Source organism: Zingiber officinale, chromosome 3A (genome assembly GCF_018446385.1).
Source record: "Zingiber officinale cultivar Zhangliang chromosome 3A, Zo_v1.1, whole genome shotgun sequence".
Classification (NCBI taxonomy): domain Eukaryota; kingdom Viridiplantae; phylum Streptophyta; class Magnoliopsida; order Zingiberales; family Zingiberaceae; genus Zingiber; species Zingiber officinale.
Genome location: NC_055990.1, coordinates 29,547,467 through 29,574,015, shown reverse-complemented (window position 1 = coordinate 29,574,015; position 26,549 = coordinate 29,547,467). Strand labels below are relative to the sequence as shown.

The window sequence follows — 26,549 nt, the reverse complement described above, 5'->3', positions numbered from 1 at the left end:
TTTAACTGCCACATCATCTCCCAGATTCACTCATTACAACCTATATTACTATTAAAATAATGTTTTTTTAAAAAAATTATAATAAAATAATATTTTAACAATTTTTTAAAAAGAAATATTCTTTTAAACCTCGTTATCATATTTAAGAGGGAGCAGAAAATAAACTTTTATTTACCATCACTGTGTTATTGTCGACAATATGCATACCTAATACTTTCTATTTTTGATCCGCTTTGACTCGGTTAAATAAAGAAAATTTGCTTAAAATAGAAATGAGTAAAAATTCTTATTAATCACTCCCTTAATAATACGGAAGACTCTGCCTAATATTAAATATAAGATAAAAGAACATAAATACGCTCCCGACACAAAATAACAAGGGAAACGGTAGGCCAAAATATCTGCCATCAAGGAGACCAACATGTGTCTCTAATTAGCTCGTCTTAAATGCATAGAAGGAGAGGGCCCCTTTGTTCGATCCCACATGACTTAATTGCTACACGAAAAAACAATCACAAGAGACTAAAATAGGGACTTTTAATTGTGGCCGGTATGTGCATGGAGAAAATGGACCGGTGAAGGAGGACAATTCCCTCGCGACTCTTCCACTCATTAATACCACCAACAAGTGTAGAAAGGGTGCAACCTTTTTGGAGCAATACAAGTCATTCACGCTACGCAGAAAGATGCAACTTTGAATAAGGACTATGGGGGAGGCTTGTGCTTCCATTCATTGCCTTTTTGCCTTACCTAATTGTCTCCTAATCTGCTTTCATAAAGCTAAGTATGTAACAACTAACCGTCGGATCCGGGATGCAGTTGTGAAACGTAACGTAAATATATGGAGCAAGAGATTCGCGTTAAGGCTAAGGCAGTACTCCATGTGAACCAGTGGACCACGGTTGCAGAGGTGACGACTGCATGAGAACAAAGAGACATGAAGCAAAAGGAAAATGATGGATGGGTGTGTACCTCATCATGGGCGAAAGGGCTGCCAAAGATACACTTGTTTGCCATCCTCATCAATGAGTGATATTAATGCCCTGCAGGAGAGAGACTTGTTGTCATTACTCTTCTCCGGATCTGATATGTCAAGATGAGAAAGTTGTAGCTAGTCGGCTGCAAATAGGAACTTTCTGAAGTGAGAAATGATCTGAATTTGATATGGTTCGCAGGTGAAAGCTTTACCTGAAAGCGTGGTTCATGATTTGATCATTCTTCCAGGACTTTGCTGGACTCCTGTAAAAGAAGCCTTCAGATACTTGCATGAGAAAGTGTGAAGTTATTTGGCCCCGAGGGATCACAGAAAGCTCAGCAAGGTTATTCCAAGCTAAGCTTTTTAGATAAATAAAGCGCAGTAAAATTATCGTACAGTGCTGCTGGCAGAGTGTGACTTTTGCGTCTGAGGCAATAATTAGTGCATTTTGAGAACATCATAAACCACATGTACTTTTGACCAATGAGATGGCTTCTACAATTATGAACCAATATCAATAAAAATTAGAGCACAAATAGTTCAAAAACTGTGATGTGCATGAATACTAATCACTGTCAGATGAATGAATGCTTTTGATTGACAGGCACTATTCCCGGACATATAAGAGGATCCACAACTCTCGAAGAAAATGCTTGTGTCTTAGCTAACCTCTCCTCCAACTCCTCCGTACTGAAGAAACATGAAAACATGAAAGGATACAGAAATGAGAAACCTACCTGCAATGCCTATACATGAAAACATGCACATTCTTTACAAGAGCTCAGGTGGGCAGTACTAACAATCCTGAGCATCTCAGTCAGGAAGGGATATAAGTCTGGGTAGGGTGGGCTAATACATGAATTAACACACACAATAATTGTCATTAATAAATTAAATCCCAATTAAGTGATGCAGGATGCATGAAAGGGATTTAAGCGTCCCCTCGGGGCAGTGCGATGATTAAGACATGGGGTGTTGCCATATGAGGTCTTGGGGTCGAAACTCGGCGTGACCGAGCATGACCTCCCCCATATCTTGGCCATTTGCACTAATGACTAGTAGCCACCCGTGATTTACCTCCTCCGTGTTGACCTAGGGACGGGTTGGCGGAGGCGCTGGCGGCGAGCGAATCGCCTTTTTGCCACATGAAAGGAATTTAAACTATATATTGGATGTGGATGATATGTGTAGATCCAATAACCCAGTCCGTTAACATCAATGGACTGTTAACGGGGTATGAGCTTTGTGTAGATGGTCGCCGCTGTTGATTGCTACTCGAAAAACCTAGAGGTTCCACTGTACAAAAATTTTGTACAAAGGTCTGAACCTTTTCCTAGCTACCATGTGTTCTTTTAAATTAAATTTTGGATCGCCTGCGGAACTTAACACGTTTGATCCAAAATTTAATTTATTTGTTCTTTTAGGTTTAGACTTGGATCTCCCGCGGAACTTAACACGTTTGATCTAAATCACCTAAGTTATTAATTCCATTAAATATTATTTTCCATAATTGGTTCCCAGTACTGACGTGGCGAGGCACATGACCTTCTTGGATATGGGAACAACCACCACCGACTAGACAAAACCTTTTAAGGAAAGCTAATATTTAATTTCCTAAAATAACTTTAGGTTAACCAAACGGAACAATCAAATCACAAGGAAAAGAAGAAAACATAAGAACACTACATCGAAAATAAATTCGAAATACTAGAATCGTAAGCCTCTCGTATTTGGTATTATTTCCAAAAATAACTTGTATGATGCGGAAAGAAAAAATACTAGTTATACTTTTTAGAAAGACCTCTTGATCTTCTACCGTATTCCTCTTCTAACCTTGGGCGTTGTGTGGGCAACGATCTTCCGAGATGAGAAACCACCAATGCACCTTCTTCTCCTCCTTGCTAGGTTCGGCCAAAACAAAAGCTTCACCAAGGAAGAAGAAAAAACACCAACCAAGCTCCAAGGGATGCAAGTTTTCTCTCCTTCTTCTTCTTCTTCTCCAAGTAGTATCCGGCCGCCACAAGAGCTCCAAGCAAGAGAGAGGTTTCGGCCCCCACAAAGAGGAAGAGAGGGAGAGAGGATGGCCGGCCACAACACCAAGGAAAAGAGGAGAAAATAATAGAAGTTGTCACCCATGAAGGCACCCCAACCCCTTCTTTTATATTCCTTGGCTTTGGCAAATAAGGAAATTTAATTACAATAAAATTTCCTTAACTTTCCTTGACAACAATTAATTAAGAAAAAATAAATAAAATTTCCTAATTAATTGTATGTGGCCGACAACCTCATGTAGAACAAATAAGATAATTTTTAATTAACAATTAAAACTTCCTTATTTGTTTTTGGAGATTTTAAAAAATAAAATTTCTCTTTAAAATCCTTTCATGTTTGATAAAAAGAAATTTCTATAATTTTAATTTTTCAACATGTGAATAATTTTCAAAGAGAAAAATAAAATATCTTTCCAATCTACAAAAAAGGAAAGAGATCTAATATCTTTTCTTAATCTTTTGTAGAAGAGATATTTTAATTTTAATTCTCTTTAATAAATTATATCTTACACATAAGAAAAATTTAAAATTAAAATTCTTTTAAATTTAATGGGGGCCGGCCACCTAAGCTTGGGTTCAAGCTAGGGCCGGCCACCCATGAATTAAGGCTTGGCCGACCCTAGCTTGAACCACAAGCTAGCTTGAACCACAAGCTAGCTTGGCCGACCCCTTTATCATGGGTATGAAGGTGGGTATAGTACTCTATAAATAAGATGCTACGATAGGGACCGAGAGGAGGAATTGGTTTTGGTCTCCCGATAAAATTAAGCATCCCGTGTTCGCCCCGAACACACAACTTAATTTTATCAATAATAATTCATTCCACTAGAGAACTATTATTGAACTACCGCATCAATCCCAAATTATATTTTTGGACTCCTTATTATGAATGTGTTAGTCTCCCTGTGTTTAAGATGTCAAATGTCCACTAATTAAGTGAGTTACTGACAACTCATTTAATTAATATCTTCATCCAAGAATAGTATCACTCAACCTTATCGTCATGTCGGACTAAGTCCATCTGCAGGGTTTAATTTGACAATCTTTATGAGCTCATCTTGGGGACATTATCAACCTAGATTACTAGGACACAGTTTCCTTCTATAATCAACAACACACACTATAAGTGATATCATTTCCCAACTTATCGGGCTTATTGATTCATCGAACTAAATCTCACCCATTGATAAATTAAAGAAATAAATATCAAATATATGTGCTTGTTATTATATTAGGATTAAGAGCACACACTTCCATAATAATTGAGGTCTTTGTTTCTTTATAACGTCAGTATAAAAGAAATGACTTCTAATGATTCTACTCAATACACTCTAAGTGTACTAGTGTAATTATATATAGTCAAGATAAACTAATTCCTAATTACACTACGACCTTCCAATGATTTTTTCCTTTCCATTTTGGTCGTGAGCTACTGTTTATAATTTATAAGGTACTGATAACATCATCTTCTGCATGTGACACCACATACTATGTTATCTACAATATAAATTAATTGAACAACTACAAACAAATATAGATAATTTGACCAAATGTGATTCTTTATTCAAAATAAATGTTTACAAAAGCTTAGGCTTTCAGTATACACTCCAACAATCTCCCACTTATACTAATGACTAAGCTGCATATCTTCTACCATACATTTGATTTCCATTCCCTCCACATGCCGATCGAAAGCTTTCGCCGGAAGGGCCTTAGTGAAAGGATCTGCCAGGTTATCCGCTGATGCAATCTTGGCGATGACAACTTCTTCTCGCTTCACGATATCTCGTATCAGGTGGTACTTGCGCTCTATATGTTTACTTGCCTTGTGAGCTCGTGGTTCCTTCGAGTTTGCAACTGCACCGCTATTATCACAATAAATTGTGATGATTTTGGGCAAACCAGGAATCACATCTAAGTCCATTAGAAAGTTCCTGAGCCATACTGCTTCTTTAGCTGCCTCAGAGGCTGCTACATACTCAGCTTCCATGGTTGAGTCCGAAACACATTTCTGCTTAACACACCTCCATGAAATGGCTCCACCTCCTAAAGTAAACACATAGCCTGATGTAGATTTACTGTTGTCCCTATCTGATTGGAAATCTGAATCCGTGTAACCCACAGGGAGCAAATTGTCTGCTTGGTAAACTAGCATATAATCTCTAGTCCTTCTCAAGTACTTTAATATATGCTTTACCGCAGTCCAATGTCCTTGTCCAGGGTTACTTTGATATCTACTGACCATGCCCACGACAAAGCAGATATCATGTCTCGTACATAGCATTGCATACATAAGGCTTCCTACAGCCGAAGCATAAGGAACTGCTTTCATGTCTTCTATCTCCTTTGATGTCTTTGGAGACATCTCTTTAGATAGATCTATTCCATGCCTAAAAGGTAAGAATCCTTTCTTGGAATCCTGCATGCTAAAACGAGCAAGGACTGTATCTATATATGAAGCTTGGGACAGACACAACATTCTTTTCTTGCGATCCCTTATAACTTTGATCCCAAGAATGTGTGCACAATCTCCTAAGTCCTTCATATCAAATTGTTTGGACAACCATACCCTTACGTCTGATAATATCTTGACATTGTTGCCAATTAACAAAATATCATCTACATATAGTACAAGAAATACCACCACGTTTCTGTTACACTTCTTGTATACACAAGACTCATCCGGACACTGAATAAATCCATATGACTGGATTACTTCATTAAACCGGATGTTCCAAGACCTAGAAGCTTGCTTCAGTCCATAAATGGACCGGTTGAGCTTGCACACTAGATGCTCTTTGCCTTTTTCAATGAACCCTTTTAGTTGCTTCATATGGATGTTCTCTTCAAGACTTCCATTTAGGAAAGCTGTCTTGACATCCATTTGCCAAATCTCATAATCCATATGAGCAGCAATGGATAAGAGTATCCGGATAGACTTAAGCATGACTACTTGTGAAAAGGTTTCCTCATAATCGATTCTCTCTTTCTGAGTATACCCTTTTGCAACAAGCCTAGCTTTGAAGGTTTCTACCTTCCCGTCTGTCCCTCTTTTCCTTTTGTAGATCCACTTGCATCCAACGACTTTTACACCATCAGGTGGTTCTACAAGCTCCCAGACCTTATTAGAGTACATAGACTCTATTTTAGAATTCATCGCCTTTTGCCAAGATGCTGCATCTATATCTTGGAGTGCTTCGTCATATGTTCGGGGATCAGGTTCATGTTTACCAGGGACCAAGTCGGAAGACTCTCCCAAAAACATGAACCTATCAGGCTGCCTTACAACCCTCCCACTACGACGAGGCACTGTCTATGGTTGTATATCATGTGTGACACGTGTTGCAGTCTCTTGTGGTACTTCATCTTGTACTGTTGGTACTAAGGTAGACGTGTCCTCTCTAAGTTCTTCTAAAATAACTTTGCTACTGGGCTTGTGATCCATTATATAGTCTTCTTCTAAAAACTGGGCATTGGTGCTAACAATGACCTTCTGGTCTTTAGGACTATAAAATAAACCACCTTTCGTTCCTCTGGGATATCCCACAAACACGCGAACTTCTGTACGAGATTCTAACTTATCAGCAGCTGGTTTCAGCACATGTGCTGGACTACCCCAAATCCGAATATGTCTTAGACTGAGTTTTCGCTCATTCCACAATTCTGTAGGAGTAGAAGAAACTGATTTAGAAGGTATTAAGTTCAGAACGTATACTGCTATTTCCAGAGCATATCCCCAAAACCAATTTGGTAATTCTGAATAACTCATCATCGATCTAACCATCTCCATAATATTCCTATTCCTTCGTTCTGCTACACCATTTTGTTGGTGTAATTTTTACAATTTATACGCAAATGCCCATCAAAAGTAAGTAAATACACGCGAAACATATAAAATGCAGTTAATCCTGCTGTGAAACAAGCTATTATTGCAAAAATTGGTGAATACAACCAACTCTCATTAAGAATTTCATCTTTGGACCAAAAACAAGCAAGAGGTGGAATACCACAAATAGAAAGTGTACCTAATAAAAAAGTAGTTCTTGTAATTGGAACATAGTGTACCAGGTGCAGACAATTGAGATTGAATCCCGACCTCTGATAAGTAATTCCTAAACTCTCCTAAGAGGTATTCGCCACCACGATCAGATCGTAGTGTCTTGATACTTTTACCTAGTCGTTTCTCCACATCAGCCTTGTATTCTTTGAACTTATCAAAGCACTCGGACTTGTGGCGCATTAGGTAAATGTATCCGTATCTTGAATAATCATCTATAAAAGAGACAAAATATTCAAAACCTCCTCTTGCCTGGACAGACATAGGACCACACAAATCAGAATGAACTAATTCTAACACTTCTTTGGCTCTATACCCCTTGGCCTTGAAAGGCCTCTTGGTAATTTTACCTTCCAAGCAAGATTCATAAGTTGGAAAATTTTCCAACTCTAATGAACCCAAAAGTCCATCGGCTATAAGCCTCTGAATCTTATTTAAGTTAATATGACCAAACCTTAGATGCCAAAGATATGCTTGGTTCATTTCCGAAGGTTCTTTTCTTTTATTAGAGTTAGAAGATGAGTTATAAATTTCTATGTTTTGCTTTGTGGGAGAAATTGGATTTAAAGTATACAAATTGCCTACTAATGCACCAGAACAGATAATCACTTTATTTCTCTTAATAATTACATCATTACTAAAAGAAACTGAATATCCATCCAAAAACAGTTTAGAAACTGAAATTAAATTCTTTCTAAAACTGGGTACATAAAGACAATTTCTTAAAACCAAATTTCTATTTCTATTAAAAGATAAGTAGACATCTCCCACTGCAACAGCCGCCACCTTAGTAGCATTGCCCATGTAGACGGTAATCTCTCCTTCAGTTAGTCGTCGGATTTCCTGGAACCCTTGCAAGGAATTGCAGACATGATCAGTGGCTCCTGTATCTACACACCAGGTGCTGGTAGATAACACCGCTAAACATGTTTCAACAACTAGAGCATGAGATATACCTTTGTTGTTCTGATTCCTACGAGGACAGTCCGCCTTCCAATGCCCTAACTGCTTGCAGATGAAGCACTTGCCCTTCGGCTTCATCATTCCAGCTTTAGGTCCTGTACTCTGAGATTTATTCACTTTTGATCCGGTGGTAAGAGCCCGGGACCCCCTAACGAGGGGTCAACGCCACGTGGAGGTCAAAAGGCCAGGTGGTCCGTCGAAGAAGGGTGAGCCGACCGGACTCATGAGAAAAGGGCAAGCCGATCGGTCTGCTAGTAAACATCTGATAGTAAAAGGCGCCCTGACAGGGATCGGGGTTCCGACGCTCAATGAAACAGTAAATAATGACCGAGCGGAAGGCCTAAGAGAAGGCAGGACGTAATGGGCGCGCCGCCCGGCCGGCGCAGGGAATTAGGGCCGTCCGGACGGCGCTCTTCGTCTAGCCACGGATGGACGCCCCGGTGGGTAAATAGGCAGAACATTCTGGCGACCAAGTCATATAGCTGCCATACTCCTAGTCCGATAACGGGTGTCCTGTTGTCCCATCAAGGCGCGATGGGATCATGGCGCCGTAAGCTTTCGACAAACACATACCGAGGTATGGGTTGCGACACGTCGCCTCGGTGGGCATGTAGAGGCTCTTTCACCGCCTATATAAAGAGCCGCAGACTTCGCACGCGTTCTACAAGCTTTGGAGCTACTTTTTCCACCACTTGCTTACTTGACTTGAAGCGCCGAGGGTCGCCGCCGGAACCCTTCCCGCCCGACTTCGCAGTTCACGGAGCTTCGTGAGACTAGCCGGAGATCTACATCGGCGACCCGGAGAGCGCCACGTGCCCAACGTCCATTGATTCAGCATTCGGACAGGATCAATTTGGCGCCGTTTGTGGGAACGCTCCTGCATCCGATCGGAAGCAATGGACGAGGCTGGACGACAACACATGGTGACGCTTTCGAACGAGGAACTCGACGCTCTGATCGAGATACGGGCCGCCAAGTCAGGAGCAAAACAGAAGCCACGGTACCGAGCAAAGAGCAACATCAGCGTCTGGTGGTCGAGCGGAAGCACCACCGGCCACCGTTGCATTTCATCGAGTCCTATTCTGCACCCCTAAAGTCGTACCAGCTCATAGAGATAGGGGATCTTCTTCGGATGAGATGCCTAGACGAGATGACAGAAAGGGGAAAACCCCCCGAGCGGACGCATCACCCGAGAGGATTAATCGCCAATTTTCAGAGGCTATCCTGAGAGATCCTCTGCCGAAGCACTATGTGCCTCCGATGATCGGCGAGTATAATGGGACAACTGACCCAGATGATCATCTGGGTAAGTTCGATAACACAGCTACTCTCCATCAATACACAGATGGAGTAAAGTGCCGAGTTTTTCTTACTACTCTCTCGGGATCGGCTCAGCGGTGGTTTCGGAGGCTGCCGGACGGATCCATCACAAGCTTCAAGGACTTCCGAACGGCCTTCCTCCACCATTTTGCGAGCAGTCGGCGCTACTAGAAAACGAGCGTGAGCTTGTTCGCCATCAAGCAAGAAGCCCGTGAATCGCTCCGAGCTTACATCCAGCGGTTCAACAAAATGGCGATGGGCATTCCAACGGCCACTTCGGAAACCATGATGAATGCCTTCACACAAGGCCTAGTGGATGGGGATTTTTTCCGATCACTCATCTGAAAGTCGCCCCGAGATTACGATCACATGCTACACCGGGCTAACGAATACATCAACGTGGAAGAAGCACAAGCGGCCAGGAAAAAGGAAACTCCAGCCGAGTGGGCTCCTCCGGCCCATCAACCGCCTAGAGGACCAAGGGCAGAAGCAATCCGATCCCCCCACGCCAGGTGGCTGCAGCTCGGCCCAAGCCAAAGAAGAGATGAACCCCGATGTTCCGCTCCTTCCACCGGACGGATACGCACAACACAAGGGATTGTCGAAGTCTTCCCTTGGCTCCGGAATGCCGGACGACGGTCTCCCTCCTCGACAGGCAACAGAGAACTCATGAAGCCGATCGGACGAGCTGATAGACAACAGACTCCCGATCGGCATCGCTCTCCAAGGCTGAGAATCGCCGAAGCAGAGAACGGTCTCGACCGTCCGCTCGGGAAGGAAAATAGAAGCAATACTTCCCGAGGCGAGATCAACGTTATTGCGGGCGACCGGAGGAGACTCCAACCGAGCTAGAAAGGCGAGCGTCCGGCCAGATTCATGCGAGCGAAAGGACCAAATTAGTTTGGGCCCGGGACTGGAAGGAGTTAAGGAGCTCACCAACATCATATTCAAGAAGGCGTCAATCAAAATTGATCGAGCCGATTGCCCATGACAACTCCGCCTACGGGTTTACTTGCAACGAAGTTCACGGTCGGACAGATCCTGGCTACCTCACTGGAGAAGAGCCGCTCAGGAGGACAAGGACAACAAACTTCATGGTGGTCGACTCTCCCTCGTCCTACAACGTCATTTTGGGATGACCGGCGCTCAGCGAATTCCGAGCGGTCGTCTCAACCTTCCATCAGAAGATCAAGTTCCTCGTGGAGGACAAAGTGGGAGAAGTACGGGGAGATCAGTTAGCAGCTCGGCGATGCTACATCGAGATGGTCCGAGCAGAAGCCAATTCGGCTCGGAAGGCACCCCGGATCGAGGTAAACGCCATCACCGAAAAGCCACCCTCTTTAATTTATGAAGAAAAAGAGGAAGTGCAGATTCACCCAACCCGATCGAAGGCCACGACTTTTATTGCGTCCGATCTGGAGGAGAAGCAGAAAGAGGAGCTGATCCAATGCCTCCGAAGAAATCATGATGTCTTCGTCTAGTCGACACATGAGCTGCCCGGAATTTCGCCGAGCATAGCGCAGCACGAGTTGCATGTCCGATCGGACGCTCGGCCGGTAAAGCAAAGAAAAAGGGACTTCAGCGCCGAGCAAAATTTCATCATCCGAGCATAGGTGGAAAAACTTCTGGAGGCCGGCCATATACGCGAGGTGCAGTTCCCGAGCTAGTTGGCTAACGTAGTATTAGTCTCCAAGCCAGGCAACAAGTGGAGAGTGTGCATAGATTTTCGGGATCTCAACAAAGCTTGCCCGAAAGATTTTTATCCTCCGCCCATAGATCACCGGTGGACTCTACCAATTAATCAGATGCTCGACGCCTACTGGGCTATCACCAAGTGCCTCGCCTGAAGATCAAGAAAAGTCACCGTGACTACTGACACTTATTGCTATAATATGATGCCGTTCGGATTGAAGAATGCGGGCCACATATCGATTGATGAATAAAGTATTCAGAGAGCAGACGGATGGAATCTAGAAGTTTATGTGACGACATTCTCATTAAGTCCGTCCGAGCGGCCGATCTCTTCAAGGACATGGAAGAAACCTTCCGAACGCTACGCAAATACGGAGTCAAGCAAAGGAAAGGAAGTGGTGTTCCTCATCGAGCATTCTTAATAACATAGTGACCGGCGAAGGTCCCAGAAGGTGAAAGCTCGCAAGAGGAAGTAGTGGCAGCTTCTTGAGAGTTTGATGTCTTCCCTTCATCTTCAATCCCCCACCGAGCCTCCTTTTCTTCAATCTCATTAAAGTTTGGGATGAAGAATGCGATCGGGCGTTCGAAGACTTGAAGGCATATCTGAATTCTCTCCCGGTATTGGCCAAGCCGACTGCGGGTGAGCCACTTTATATCTACTTGTCTTCAACCGAGCATGCAATCGGCTCGGCTTTAGTGAGGGCGAGCGGAGAAGAGCCTGTGTATTTCCTTAGTCACATTTTAAAGATCTTGAATCTCGCTACTGGGCTCGAGAAGCGGCTGCTGGTCTCGCTCGGCATCAAGGCCCATACTTCCTGGCGCATACGATCATTGTCAAAACCAATAGCCCGCTCGGACGTGTTCTACTAAATCCAGAGGCATCCGGACGGCTCATCAAATGGACGACAGAGTTAAGTGAATTTGATATCCAATACCAGCCCCGCTCGGCGGTCAAAGCACAATCCTTGGCCGATTTTGTGACTGAGGTGCAAAGGCCGGAGCCGGAAGCTATGTGGAGAGTATATGTGGATGGGTCGTCCACTCGGCTTGGAAGCGGGATTGGAATATTGTTACTCTCCCCTTAAGAAGAGAAGATGCAGTTATCCGTCCGGCTGGATTATAAAGCTACCAACAATGAAGCAGAGTATGAGACCCTCATAGCCGGCTTGCAGGCAGCTCGGCATGTGGGAGCTCGCAGTTGGCCGCTCAGCAGCTTTCTGGTACCTTCGAAATCAATAGTGCTCGACTCAAGCTCTACGCTGAAGCCTTTGAGAAACTCAAAGTCGATTTTAGAGAAGTTATTGTCCAGAAGATACCCAGAGCAGAAAATCAAGCAGCTGATGAGTTAGTCAAACTCGCGAGCTCAGTAACGCCGGTCGCCATTCAGCAGCCAATTGAAAAAGTATTGTTGGTGGCGCACGTCGACTGGATGGAAGGCCTCACATTTCCAAGCGACTGGCGGACACCCATCATGGAGTTCCTCCGCTCGGGCGCCACACCATCCAATGAGTATGAAGCCCAGCTGCTAAGGAGGAGAGCCGGTAGGTTCACACTCATCGGCGATCAGCTTTACAAAAAGGCTTTCTCACGTCCGTTGTTGAAATGCGTGAGCTCGGAGGACTCGGCTTACATCCTCCAAGAAGTACATCAAGGATCGTGCGGAGGACATCCGGGCGGACGAGCACTAGCTAAGAAGATCCTGCTAGCTGGATACTTTTGGCCGACTTTATAAGCAGACGCCGCTCGGACCGTGTCGACGTGCCTCTCATGCCAGAAGTACCATAACTTCAACCACCGACCGGCAGAAGAAATGAAGGCATCAACAGTTTCATGTCTGTTCGATCAATGGGGAATGGATATTGTCGGTCCATTTCCGATGGCGACCGGGCAGCGAAAATTTTTGCTAGTGGCGGTTGATTATTTTTCCAAGTGGGTGGAGGCCGATCCGCTAGCCAAGATCACCGAACAGATGGTCAAAAAATTTATCTGGCAACACATCATCTGTCGGTTCGGCATCCCCCGCCGATTGGTTTCCGACAATGGGCGGCAATTCACAGGGAAGATGCTAGAGGAGTGGTGCAAAAGCTACGGCATCGAGCAACACTTCACGTCCGTGGCTTATCCCCAGAGCAACGGTCAAGCCAAAGTAGCCAATCAGGAAATTCTTCGTATTCTGCGCGCTCGGCTCGACCATTTGGGAGGAAGTTGGCCGGATGAAGTGCCGAGCGTCTTATGGGCCATCCGAATGACGCCGAAGGAAGGGACGGGCGTCACGCCGTTCCATTTGGTGTATGGCGGCGAGGCGGTCATTCCGGTCGAAGTCGGCGTTGAGTCCGTCCGGATCCAGAGCTATGATGATGGCAACGCCGAACGGAGGAACATGGAGCTGGATTTGGTCGACGAGGAGCGAGCCAAGGCGTCCGTTCGGCTGATGGCGTACCGGCAGCGGATGAAACAAAACTACAACCGCCGCGTAATCCCCAGACCATTCCAGGTCGGCGATCTCGTCTGGAAGAAAGTCAAGCCCAAGCTGGAAGCTCCTTGGGCGAGTCCCTTCAAGGTTATTGAAAAGCTCCGCTCGGGCGCTTACTACTTGGAGGATGAAGACGGGCGGCAGCTGGATCGACCGTGGAGTGCAAATCATCTCCAGCCTTATCGAGCTGGATGAAAGGTGCACGAATGTAACTCATTTTTGTGTATATGCTAGTCGCCCGTGTCCTTGTAATGCAGGAAGCGAAATTAATTCAAAGGATGGCCAAGGGTTCCGCCGATCGGCAGTGTCGAAGTTAGCCGTAAAGGCCGTCGAGCTCCGACGTTAAATATCGAGAGACGAGCCGGCGTCTATAAACGTCCGAGCGGAAGACCGTCGAGCTCCGACGTTAAATATCGAGAGACGAGCCGGCGTCTATAAACGTCCGAGCGGAAGACCGTCGAGCTCCGACGTTAAATATCGAGAGATGAGCCGGCGTCTATAAACGTCCGAGCGGAAGACCGTCGAGCTCCGACGTTAAATATCGAGAGACGAGCCGACGTCTATAAACGTCCGAGCGGAAGACCGTCGAGCTCCGACGTTAAATATCGAGAGACGAGCCGGCGTCTATAAACGTCCGAGCGGAAGACCGTCGAGCTCCGACGTTAAATATCGAGAGACGAGCCGGCGTCTATAAACGTCCAAGCGGAAGACCGTCGAGCTCCGACGTTAAATATCGAGAGGCGAGCCGCGTCTATAAACGTCCGAGCGGAAGACCGCCGAGCCCGACGTTAAATATCGAGACGAGCCGCGTCTATAAACGTCCGAGGAAGACCGCCGAGCTCCGGCGTTAAATATCGAGATACGAGCCGACGTCTATAAACATCCGAAGCGGAAGACCGCCGAGCTCCGGCGTTAAATATCGAGAGACGTCTATAAACGCCCGAGCGGAAGACCGCCGAGCTCCGGCGTTAAATATCGAGACGAGCCGACGCCTATAAACGCCCGGCGGAAGACCGCCGTGCTTCGATGCTTAAATATCGAGACGAGCGGCGCTATAAACGCCCGGCGGAAGACCGTCGAGCTCCGACGTTAAATATCGAGAGACGAGCCGACGTCTATAAACGTCCGAGCGGAAGACCGTCGAGCTCCGACGTTAAATATCGAGAGACGAGCCGGCGTCTATAAACGTCCGAGCGGAAGACCGTCGAGCTCCGACGTTAAATATCGAGAGACGAGCCGGCGTCTATAAACGTCCGAGCGGAAGACCGTCGAGCTCCGACGTTAAATATCGAGAGACGAGCCGGCGTCTATAAACGTCCGAGCGGAAGACCGTCGAGCTCCGACGTTAAATATCGAGAGACGAGACGGCGTCTATAAACGTCCGAGCGGAAGACCGTCGAGCTCCGACGTTAAATATCGAGAGACGAGCCGGCGTCTATAAGCATCCGAGCGGAAGACCGTCGAACTCCGACGTTAAACATCGAGAGACGAGCCGGCGTCTATAAACGTTCGAGCGGAAGACCGGAGAGTTCCGACGTTAAACATCGAGAGACGAGCCGGCGTCTATAAACGTCCGAGCGGCTCGCATTGCGAAAATCTAGCGAAACCCCCTTTGGGGGTAAGGCACAAAGCAAAAATTGGTCAATGAGAACTAAAGATAATTACCATACCAACAAAGGGCGTTCTCATGCCGAGCGGCTGCTCAGTCAGATCGGCAGTCCAGTCAGTCGGACTTCGCCTCCTTCGACTAGACTCGAGGGGAAGGTAAGTGATCCGGTGGTAAGAGCCCGGGACCCCCTAACGAGGGGTCAACGCCACGTGGAGGTCAAAAGGCCAGGTGGTCCGTCGAAGAAGGGTGAGCCGACCGGACTCATGAGAAAAGGGCAAGCCGATCGGTCTGCCAGTAAACATCTGATAGTAAAAGGCGCCCTGACAGGGATCGGGGTTCCGACGCTCAATAAAACAGTAAATAATGACCGAGCGGAAGGCCTAAGAGAAGGCAGGATGTAATGGGCGCGCCGCCCGGCCGGCACAGGGAATTAGGGCCGTCTGGACGGCGCTCTTCGTCTAGCCAGCCGGATAGACGTCCTGGCCGGCGGTGGGTAAATAGGGACAGGAACATCTGCTGACAGCCGTCAAGTCATATGGCTAAGCCATACTCCTAGTCTGACAACGGGGTGTCCTGTTGTCCCATCGAAGGCGCGATGGGACTGTTGCAGTATGGCGTCAGGTAAGCTTTCTGACAAACACATACCGAGGTATGGGCTGCGGACACGTACGCGCCTCGGTGGGCGTGTAGAGGCTCTTTCACCGCTCTATATAAAGAGCCGCAGACTTCGCCGGAGGTACGCGTTCTACAAGCTTTGGAGCTACTTTTTCCACCACTTGCTTACCTGACTTGAGCGTCAGAGGGTCGCCGCCGGGAACCCCTTCCCGGCCCGACTTCTGTGCAGGTTCGCCGGAGCTTCGTGAGACTAGCCGGAGATCTACATCGGCGACCCGGAGAGCGCCACGTGCCCAGCGTCCGTTGATTCAGCGTTCGGACAGGATCAACTTTCTTTACTGAACCAACTTGTTTCTTCTTCTTCTTTCCTTTCGGTTTAGAAGTAGAACCATTTTCAGCATAGTGAATATGAGAATTGTGACGAAACAATCCTTCTGCTGCCTGAAGTTTTGTCAGTAGTTCCGCCAATGAATATACCCTTTTGTTCATATTGTAATTCAGGCGAAATTTCTCAAAACTTCTAGGTAGTGTTTGGAGGATCATATCGATCTGGGTTTCCCCATCAATTTCTCCTCCAAGGATCTGTATTTCGTTCAGATAAGTCATCATCTTTAGGATATGATCCCTCACAGGAGTACCCTCTTGCATGGTGGCTGTCATTATCTTTCTCATGACTTCTTGTCTAGAAGCCCGATCCTGATGACCAAAGAGTTCCTTGAGATTGTTCATAATATCATAAGCTGTTGGTAAATCTTGATGCTGATGTTGCAATACATTTGACATTGAAGCCAAAATGTAACAACGCGTCATCTCATCTTCTTATACCCATTTCCTATGATATTCAATCTCCTCTTGGGTAGATTCACTAGTGGGTGCATCAGGACAAGGCTTAGTCAGTATAAACTTATAGCTTTCAGCAGTAAGAACAATGTCCAGGTTCCTTTTCCAATCTATGTAATTAGGACCAGTAAGTCTATTTTGTTGAAGTATGATGGACAGTGGGTTGAAAGTCATCCTAAGAATCACAAATAACTTTTGGTCAGAACTCTAAATTTAGAATAATATTGATTCCTCAAACAATACTATTTTAAATTAACCAACACCTCAAAACATCGTGAATTTTGTATGCCACGATAGTGCGGACGTATACAAATTCATCATTTGTAAAAAGAGGGTTTTATCCCATTAATTTTATTATCTTGTCAACCTAACTTTTTGACAAATAAAATTAATAGTTGGTATCTTTTGGTCACACAAATAATAGCAGTGACTCCGATAGGAAGGATACTATTAGATGTGTCTAAGTGTATACCATTACTTGACACTAAGTCCATTAATAAGATTGTGCCCCTTCCGATGGGGAAGATCACACGCTCTTAATTAACTTCCTATAGTCATCCAAAATGGAAGTTTGTTCTAGTGATCCACAAATAAGTTCATCCGATATGGAGGAAGGCACTCAGAGCCAACGCGCAAGCTTGTTTGCATCACTTACAAACCAGTAATGGAGACCATGGGATTTACTTAAAAATTCCTCTCCCACTTAGTTATTTATAAATGAGGAATTTTAACTATGCTAGCCTACTAAACATGTATTCTAACATGCACACACAGCACAATATAAAAGCAATAAATAGAAATTTTAATTTTCAACTATTATGGCTTTTATCTATAGTTGTCCCCCGTGCGTTGTCATCCCAAGCTGCTGCCATATTTGGCCACCGCCACCGGGTCTAGCTGTCGCATCCATCTTGCTCCTAGTTCCGCTGCGCCTCTGGTCCTTAGAAGGTTCCACGCTTTGCAAGATTCGATTCGCGACATAAATAGAATTTTACATTTTTTATCCTATATTCCATAAAAGGAATGTACATGTATCTAGATCAAAAATAAACTCATAATAAAACTAAATACAGCTCCTGCTGTATTTTTATATATAATACAATCATGCACACACATATAAATGCCCTTGACATGTCCAAGGGTCCAATCACATACATAAAACTATAAGCCATAATAGTTGGATCCTGCATCTACAAAGTTAGCACATCTTACTATTAACCTGCCTAAATTATGTATGACATGTGCATAATTAAACTAATACCAAATACACAGAGGCAAAACCCTAGCTCTGATACCAATTATTGGTTGCTACTCGGAAAACCTAGAGGTTCCACTGTACAAAAATTTTGTACAAAGGTCTGAACCTTTTCCTAGCTACCATGTGTTCTTTTAAATTAAATTTTGGATCGCCTGCGGAACTTAACACGTTTGATCCAAAATTTAATTTATTTGTTCTTTTAGGTTTAGACTTGGATCTCCCGCGGAACTTAACACGTTTGATCCAAATCACCTAAGTTATTAATTCCATTAAATATTAATTTCCATAATTGGTTCCCAGTACTGACGTGGCGAGGCACATGACCTTCTTGGATATGGGAACAACCACCACCGACTAGACAAAACCTTTTAAGGAAAGCTAATATTTAATTTCCTAAAATAACTTTAGGTTAACCAAACGGAACAATCAAATCACAAGGAAAAGAAGAAAACATAAGAACACTACATCGAAAATAAATTCGAAATACTAGAATCATAAGCCTCTCGTATTTGGTATTATTTCCAAAAATAACTTGTATGATGCGAAAAGAAAAAATACTAGTTATACTTTTTAGAAATACCTCTTGATCTTCTACCGTATTCCTCTTCTAACCTTGGACGTTGTGTGGGCAACGATCTTCCGAGATGAGAAACCACCAATGCACCTTCTTCTCCTCCTTGCTAGGTTCGGCCAAAACAAAAGCTTCACCAAGGAAGAAGAAAAAACACCAACCAAGCTCCAAGGGATGCAAGTTTTCTCTCCTTCTTCTTCTTCTTCTCCAAGTAGTATCTGGCCGCCACAAGAGCTCCAAGCAAGAGAGAGGTTTCGGCCCCCACAAAGAGGAAGAGAGGGAGAGAGGATGGCCGGCCACAACACCAAGGAAAAGAGGGAGAAAATAATAGAAGTTGTCACCCATGAAGGCACCTCAACCCCTTCTTTTATATTCCTTGGCTTTGGCAAATAAGGAAATTTAATTACAATAAAATTTCCTTAACTTTCCTTAACAACAATTAATTAAGAAAAATTAAATAAAATTTCCTAATTAATTGTATGTGGCTGGCCACCTCATGTAGAACAAATAAGATAATTTTTAATTAACAATTAAAACTTCCTTATTTGTCTTTGGAAATTTAAAAAAAATAAAATTTCCCTTTAAAATCCCTTCATGTTTGATAAAAAAAAATTTCTATAATTTTAATTTTTCAACATGTGAATAATTTTCAAAGAGAAAAATAAAATATCTTTCCAATATACAAATAAGGAAAGAGATCTAATCTCTTTTCTTAATCTTTTGTAGAAGAGATATTTTAATTTTAGTTCTCTTTAATAAATTATATTTTACACATAAGAAAAATTTTAAATTAAAATTCTTTTAAATTTAATGGGGGCCGACCACCTAAGCTTGCCATGAATCAAGGCTTGGCCGGCCCTAGCTTGAACCACAAGCTAGCTTGGCCGGCCCCCTTATCATGGGTATGAAGGTGGGTATAGTACTCTATAAATAAGAGGCTACAATAGGGACAGAGAGGAGGAATTGATTTTGGTCTCCCGATAAAATTAAGCATCCCGTGTTCGCCCCGAACACACAACTTAATTTATCAATAATAATTCATTCCACTAGAGAACTATTATTGAATTACCACACCAATCCCAAATTATATTTTTGGGCTCCTTCTTATTATGAGTGTGTTAGTCTCCCTGTGTTTAAGATGTCAAGTGTCCACTAATTAAGTGAGTTACAGACAACTCATTTAATTAATATCTTCATCCAAGAATAGTACCACTCAACCTTATCGTCATGTCGGACTAAGTCCACCTGCAGGGTTTAACATGACAATATTTATGAGCTCATCTTGGGGACATTATCAACCTAGATTACTAGGACACAGTTTCCTTCTATAATCAACAACACACACTATAAGTGATATCATTTCCTAACTTATCGGGCTTATTGATTCATCGAACTAAATCTCACCCATTGATAAATTAAAGAAATAAATATCAAATATATGTGCTTGTTATTATATTAGGATTAAGAGCACACACTTCCATAATAACTGAGGTCTTTGTTTCTTTATAAAGTCAGTATAAAAGAAACGACCTCTAATGGTTCTACTCAATACACTCTAAGTGTACTAGTATAATTATATATAGTCAAGATAAACTAATTTCTAATTACACTACGACCTTCCAATAGTTTGTTCCTTTTCATTTTGGTCGTGAGCTATTGTTTGTAATTTATAAGGTACTGATAACATCATCTTCTGCATGTGACACCACATACTATGTTATCTACAATATAAATTAATTGAACATTACAAACAAATGTAGATAATTTGACCAAATGTGATTCTTTATTCAAAATAAATGTTTACAAAAGCTTAGGCTTTCAGTATACACTCCAACAGCCGCATGATGGGTTGGGTGTAAAAGGGTGAAAGTCAAAATCAGTGGGATTAAATCATTGGGTTTCATCTTGCTATGATTTGTTGACTCTTCTTCTTACTTGGATTCTTCCCCATTGAGACCAAGTTCCGATTGCCGCGCACTCTTGCAGAAGATTCCGCTAAGCTTGCAAGAATTCTCTCCGGCGATTAGTAAGAGATACAATGACATTGGCTCTCGATTCAGGTCAGTCATTTCGATTTGCCATTGTCTCAATTCAGTTTCATTTTGCTTCATAGATGATTGATAATTAGATCATGTCATGCATCCTTTAGTTTGATTTCAATCACAATGATTTCAGGGATTGGGCACTATTTTTTATGCTGAAAAGTTAATTTCCAAAATTGCGAGAACAAGAAGCTGAACTTGAAAATTCAATAGCATATGGAATATTTCAAGATTGAACTCACTATATATAATACTACCTCCAGTTTTTTCAATAGCATTTGTAAACTCACTCTACGATTTGATACAATAATTACATTAGGAAGAGGTAAAAGCCTATTGTTATATTTTTCCCTTTTTGCTGAATATGATCCTATCTATGAATCTGATCTCATCAGTAACAGTTTTTCAACTGACCAATTTTTGGTCATCAAGCCAGAAAAAAGAACCTAAATCCCTCTTTCAATTAGGTTAAGATTAACCAAGCTAGAACTTAGAAGCTACAAGACTAAATCAAATGTAACCATTAGTAGGAAGTGAAAATCGAACCCGCATCTACAGCTAACCAGACTTCCCAACAAAAGATGACAGTCTTACCAACAAAAGATGATAAAATCTTATAGTATCAATGAGTATTTCTAAATACCTCATTGCCACAATGAAGGAAGCCACACAAACAAACATACGTTCCTTCCTTTCTCTACTGCTGTTATCTTATTTAAGTTCGCATCTACAAGTTTTAGACTTTAGTAGCAGATAATGTTATCCAAAGAAAAGAATTACCAAAGGAGAAGTGAAAGTGCAATCCGTCGTTACTTCAAAACCTCAATGCAATCTTTTTGCTTCCGTATCTGTATGGGGCTACTGGCCGAACCAATCAGTCTGCCTTTCTCCTAAAAATGGCCTGACATCGAGATGAAATGAGCCATCGTTAACTGAACGGAATGCAGATCAAGTCTCAAAATGGTAAAATCCATCTAAAAAGATTGATAAACAGCGCAATGAAAGCACATAAGCCAAACTAAAGATCAAATCGACCACAAACGCTCAATCGATCCAAGAAAAAAATTGTAAAAAATGAAAGAGAAGCAATTAAATTATACTACCGGCGCGGGCGCCGCCGGTTCCGACGTCGACGCCGAGGAAGATGGTGCGTCGCCCGCCAGCAGGGTGGGAGGAGGAGGTCATCTCGGCGGCAAGTGAGGCGCAGTCGTCGCCTTTTCTCTTCTACTCTCATTAATCTCTTTGCGTACCGACCCTACTTTTGGCCCGTGAGTATTACCCTGTTTGAGGGAAGCAGAGAAGGGGAGCGAAGGGTAAAGAAAGGGAAGTAAAATTTGAAATCAATTTGAGAGGAAGTGAGCTTTTGTTCAAATTTTATTCCTATTTTATTATATTAACTTCAAATATTATTATTTTAGATATTCTTTGTATCGCGATTAAAATTATTCACACCGCTCGACTCGTATCGCCTGATGCTCGCACTCTGTCGATACTGATGCTAACTTTGACGTCGACTTCGATGTCGACGTTGATGTCGACGTCGACGTTGACTTTGACACCAACACCGACTCTGACGTCGACACCGACTTTAACAAATGAGCTACAAATGTTTGAATACATAAGTCTTAACCAATAAATGTATGCAAAATGCACTAGATTCTTGAACGCGTAAGTTTTTAACAAAAGTGTGGGTAATTTTGTAACTTTATATATTTAACTTTTATTACCCTCACTTTCCTCTCAAATACGATAACACATGTTACGTTAATGAACATTTTCTCCCTCCTAAATAAGGAGAATATAAACATTTTACTTTCCCTTCCCCTTCCTTCCCCTTCCGTTAATGAACATTCGCTCATCCCATCGTGGAGAGTTGCAAGCCACCCGATAGTTTTCCTAGGAGAGTGTGATTTGGGTACTCTAAGATAACAAACATAGATGGGAAGGGAGGTGTTTTTTTATTATTAGAGCATTTAGTCCGACTTTTATTATAATATCCATCACCTCATCAAAAAATATAGTCACTACCACATATTTATTATAATAATATATATCTTTCACCAAGAGATGGGGGAGGTGATGACGATGGGGGCCATCGCCCCCTTGGAGTGATAATAAAAGGATAAATGTAATATTTTTTTATTTACTCCCCTCAAATTTTTAATGTAATAATTTTTTCTTACCAATTAAATTTTTTAAAAATAATAAAAAGGATGAGGCTGAATTTTAAAGTTGGAAACGTCAAAGCCCTGAGTGTCAACGCGATTGAAACTTCTTCCGAAACATCGAAGCCCCAAGCACCAGCGATAATTAAAGCTTCGTCCGAAACGTCAAACCCCCAATCGACGATTGAAGCTTCGTCTGAAATGACAGTGGCCAGTGGCACAGCTGAAGCCCCAAGTCACGATTGAAGCTTCGTCCAAAACAATGAGAAGGAAAAAAAAAAGGAAACCTTAGATCAAATTTCTCCTCTCAAATTTCATCTCTATTTCTTAAATTCCTATAGTTACAATTTCAAAGTTCGATGGATAGTAGCGGAGATTGAGGAAAACACGGAGACAAGGACGCTAGAAGCCTTAAATCAAAGTTTTCGTCTCTATTTATCAAATACTTGGTATTGCAATTCAATATCATCTTCATCTTGGATTCTTCATAAGCTCGACAGTAAGATTTATGTTTTATCGATATAATTGTTTATTATATGTGTGATATTTTCTATATCAATTGGTCCCTTATCAATATTTTCCACATAGTATCATTATGAGTAAGAAAAAAATTGATTTCTATTTCAAAAAAAGGTGTTAAGAAGATAGTTCTTCTAATATTGTTTGTGACAATATTCAGTCCGAGGTTCTCAATCTTATCGAAGATAAAGCTCCAACTATAGAATTTTCTCCAACTAAGTTTCGAAAGATTGATAAAGATGATGATATTGCTATTGACGAGATCCTGATATACATAAATTGTCTAAGAAAAGAGATGAGATTAGGTGTGTTTATTTGATTGTCGGTCCTTATCAAGTAATCCAAGTCTCCTATCGATAAAAATCAAAGAAATTTTTTACCTACTTGGTATAAGTTATTTCCTGATTGGTTGAAATACTTTCCGGCAAAAAAATGTAGCTTAATGTCTTCCATGCTTTCTTTTTGTTAAGCCAAACACACATTTTGGTTCAAATGCACTTATTATTGATGGATTTTAATCTTAGAAAAAAAGTGAATGATGAAGATTGTTCATTTTTGACTCATGAAGGGATTGATCCTAATTCTTCACACAAAAAGGTTGTGAAAAGTTCTTATGATTTGATGAACTCATTGCAACATATTAATACAATTATGGACAAACAATCTTTGGAGTTAGTCGTAAAAAATCGTTTATGACTTAAAGTTTCAATTGATGCTGCAAAATTATGTGCATTTCAAGGATTAGCTTTTAGAGCTCGTGATGAATCCCGAGACTCACATAATCGTGGCAATTTTATAGAAATCATAAAATACACAGCTTCTTATAATGATGATGTGAGATCTGTTGTTCTTGAAAGTGCATCTCAAAATGCTTCTTATACTTCTCCACAAATTTAGAAAGAGATTTTATCACTCTATGCACGTAGAATTCAAAGGTTCATCACAGAAGAAATTAATAATGCCAAGTATTGTCTTATTGTTGATGAATCTCGAGATAAGTTAAAAAGAGAGTAAATGACTATTGTTTTAAGATTTGTTGATAAAGAGGGTTTTATTAGAAAAAGATTCTTTAACATTGTCCATGTGGAAGATACAAAATCATCTACTTTGAAAAGAGAAAATTATGGTATTCTATCTCGCAATAATCTTCTCGTAAAAAATATTTGATGACAAGGTTACGGTGGTGCTAGTACTATGCTAGAAGAATGGAATGGTTTGCATGCTCTCTTTTTGAATGAATGCCCATATACATATTATGTTCATTGCTTTGCACATCGTCTACAATTGAGATTAGAAGCCATATCCCAAAGTGTTATTCCTATTAAACATTTCTTTTCACACTTGACGATTGATGTGGATATACGTTGAGGGCATAGGAGGAATTAGAGGAAAAGGAGAGGGCAATTTGGTCAAATGACGGTTTAGGGCATTGAGGAGAAAAAGGAGCACCGTAGCATGCAATGGGAGGTTGGGTTCGTGCGTAGGGGGTTTTTCTCGCCACTGCCACAGTATCTTCTTCCTCCCTCTCCTGCTCGTCGGAGCGGAGGTCGCCCTTTGCCTCTTTTCCACTCTTCTCCTCTCACCATAGCCACCAGCCACCGGCCTCGATGCCTCCTCTCCTCCTCCTCCTCCTCTCTCCCGCGACTAACACTGCCGCCGGTCATATGTCCTCCTCGCGACGCCGCCACCGAGCCAACACGCCGACACCGCTCCTCCCCTTCTCCTCTCCACGCCACCATCATTCGCGGTAACACGCCGCCACCACTGTACCGACCTCGCCGCCTACAAGCGCCCCTCGCCGGAGCCACCTCAACACCACCCTCTCTCTCTCTTCTCCTTTCGCCAGAGTTGCTCAGCGCCATTATCCCCTCTCTCTCTCTCCTCTCCTCTCGCCGGAGCCGCCCCCGACCAGTCCCCCTTCCTCCCTCTCGGCGCACCAGCAACCTTCTCTCCTCTCCCCGGCCAACGCCGCTGGATTCGTGCCGCTACTGGCGCTAGGCACACTCGAACAGATGTCCTTCGTCGCGCCGACACTGTCGACGCCTTCGTGCCGTAGCCGCTGCCCCCCTCCACATGATGGCTAGTTGTTGCCATCTTTGAGAGTCCGACGTTGTTCAGGATTGGATTTCTCGTCGTCGTATGCTGTCGACCTGTGGGCCACTATGGCATTCCCGACCTTCGTGCCGTTGTTATTGTTCGGCGTCGCTGATTTGATCATATTCTGCTTTTGTTGTTATCCCGGCATGCGCGCCTATCTCGTGTCCTGACCCGCATGCCGATTTCGTATCTTGGCCTGCGTGCCGTTAGTACCTCCCGGCCTGCATGCCGATGTCGTATCCCGGTCTACGTGCCGGTGCCTTATCTCGATCTGTGTGCCGATATTATATCCCGACCTGCAGCTCGTCTTCCGGGTCTGTACCTCGTTCAACTTCTCGTCGTCAGATCCATCTCTCCATCCTGATCGGACGTCGTCTACTCTTCCGAGTCCGGACAACTCGCACCGTGTCTCATCCGAGGGCGCCCCCTGGACCAGGGTATGTGCTCGTATTCATTATCCCATATTCGTTTCATTATTTTATTATTAGTCGGTTACTTATATATTTGTTGGATCCGCCTCGAGCCTCGAGGTACCAGGGACCGGAGGGATCCGGTCACTGGCTGCAGGTAGCGTTGACCAGGGGACTTTTGAAGACTTGGTCAACACGGAAGCCATCTCAGCACACCCCCCTCCTGGAAGTCACAACTCGGTCAACATTCCGCCCACCTCGCCTGGCGGTCTGCCTGACTCAGATTCCAGACAGGATCAACGATTATAGTGAATTTAGTGGATTCTTCTTCCAAACACTGTGATCAATTGAGAATTGCTCATGTTACTCAAATTGTAGAATTGATATCTACTATTGAGCTTGAATCTGGAAGAGGAAAAAAAAAAAATCAAATTGGGGCATTACAATGTTCAGGAGATACACGATGCGGTTCTCACTTAAGGGCAATTAATAGTTTGCTGGTTTTGTTTTATCTCGTTCTACTTGTTTTAAGTGATATCATCAATGACAAAAATAGTTTATCTGGTAGGGCAATAGCTGATGGAGCTTATGATATAATGCTATTATTTAAATTTGTGTTTATATTACATTGTGTTCGTGAGTTGTTAGTGTAGGATCGAAAAGAATTTAGATATCTCCACAATAGCATGATATTGTCCACTTTGGGCCTAGACCCTCATGGCTTTGCTCTTGGGCTCTCCCCAAAAGGCCTCATGCCAATGGAGATATCTTTCTCTTATAAACCCATGATCTTTTCCATGTGTTTTTCAATATGGGACTATGTTTGCAACCTTGCAACCCCAACAATCCCCCCCTCAAACAAAGGACCATGAGCTTCCCACGTCCGATCCT

General features: G+C 43.1%; 1 protein-coding gene and 1 long non-coding RNA gene across 2 annotated transcripts; one reads left to right on the top strand and one right to left on the bottom strand.

Moving 5' to 3' along the window:
* Nucleotides 1-261: 261 nt before the first annotated feature.
* LOC122053632 lies at nt 262-21,747 on the bottom strand. Its single transcript, XR_006132273.1, has 4 exons — nt 21,571-21,747; nt 21,248-21,368; nt 1,189-1,239; nt 262-1,119 (listed from the first exon to the last, which is right to left on the bottom strand). It is a non-coding gene; the product is annotated as an uncharacterized LOC122053632 (long non-coding RNA).
* A 2,859-nt stretch (nt 21,748-24,606) lies between these two features.
* On the top strand, nt 24,607-25,149 carry LOC122050300 (WAS/WASL-interacting protein family member 1-like). Its single transcript, XM_042611218.1, has one exon. The coding sequence runs from the start codon at nt 24,607-24,609 to the stop codon at nt 25,147-25,149; it is 543 nt and encodes a 180-aa protein (XP_042467152.1).
* The last annotated feature ends 1,400 nt before the right edge of the window (nt 25,150-26,549 follow it).

Coding starts and splice junctions, on each gene's coding strand:
- LOC122050300 (XM_042611218.1), top strand. CDS start 24,607: ATGCAATGGGAGGTTGGGTTCGTGCGTAGGGGGTTTTTCTCGCCACTG.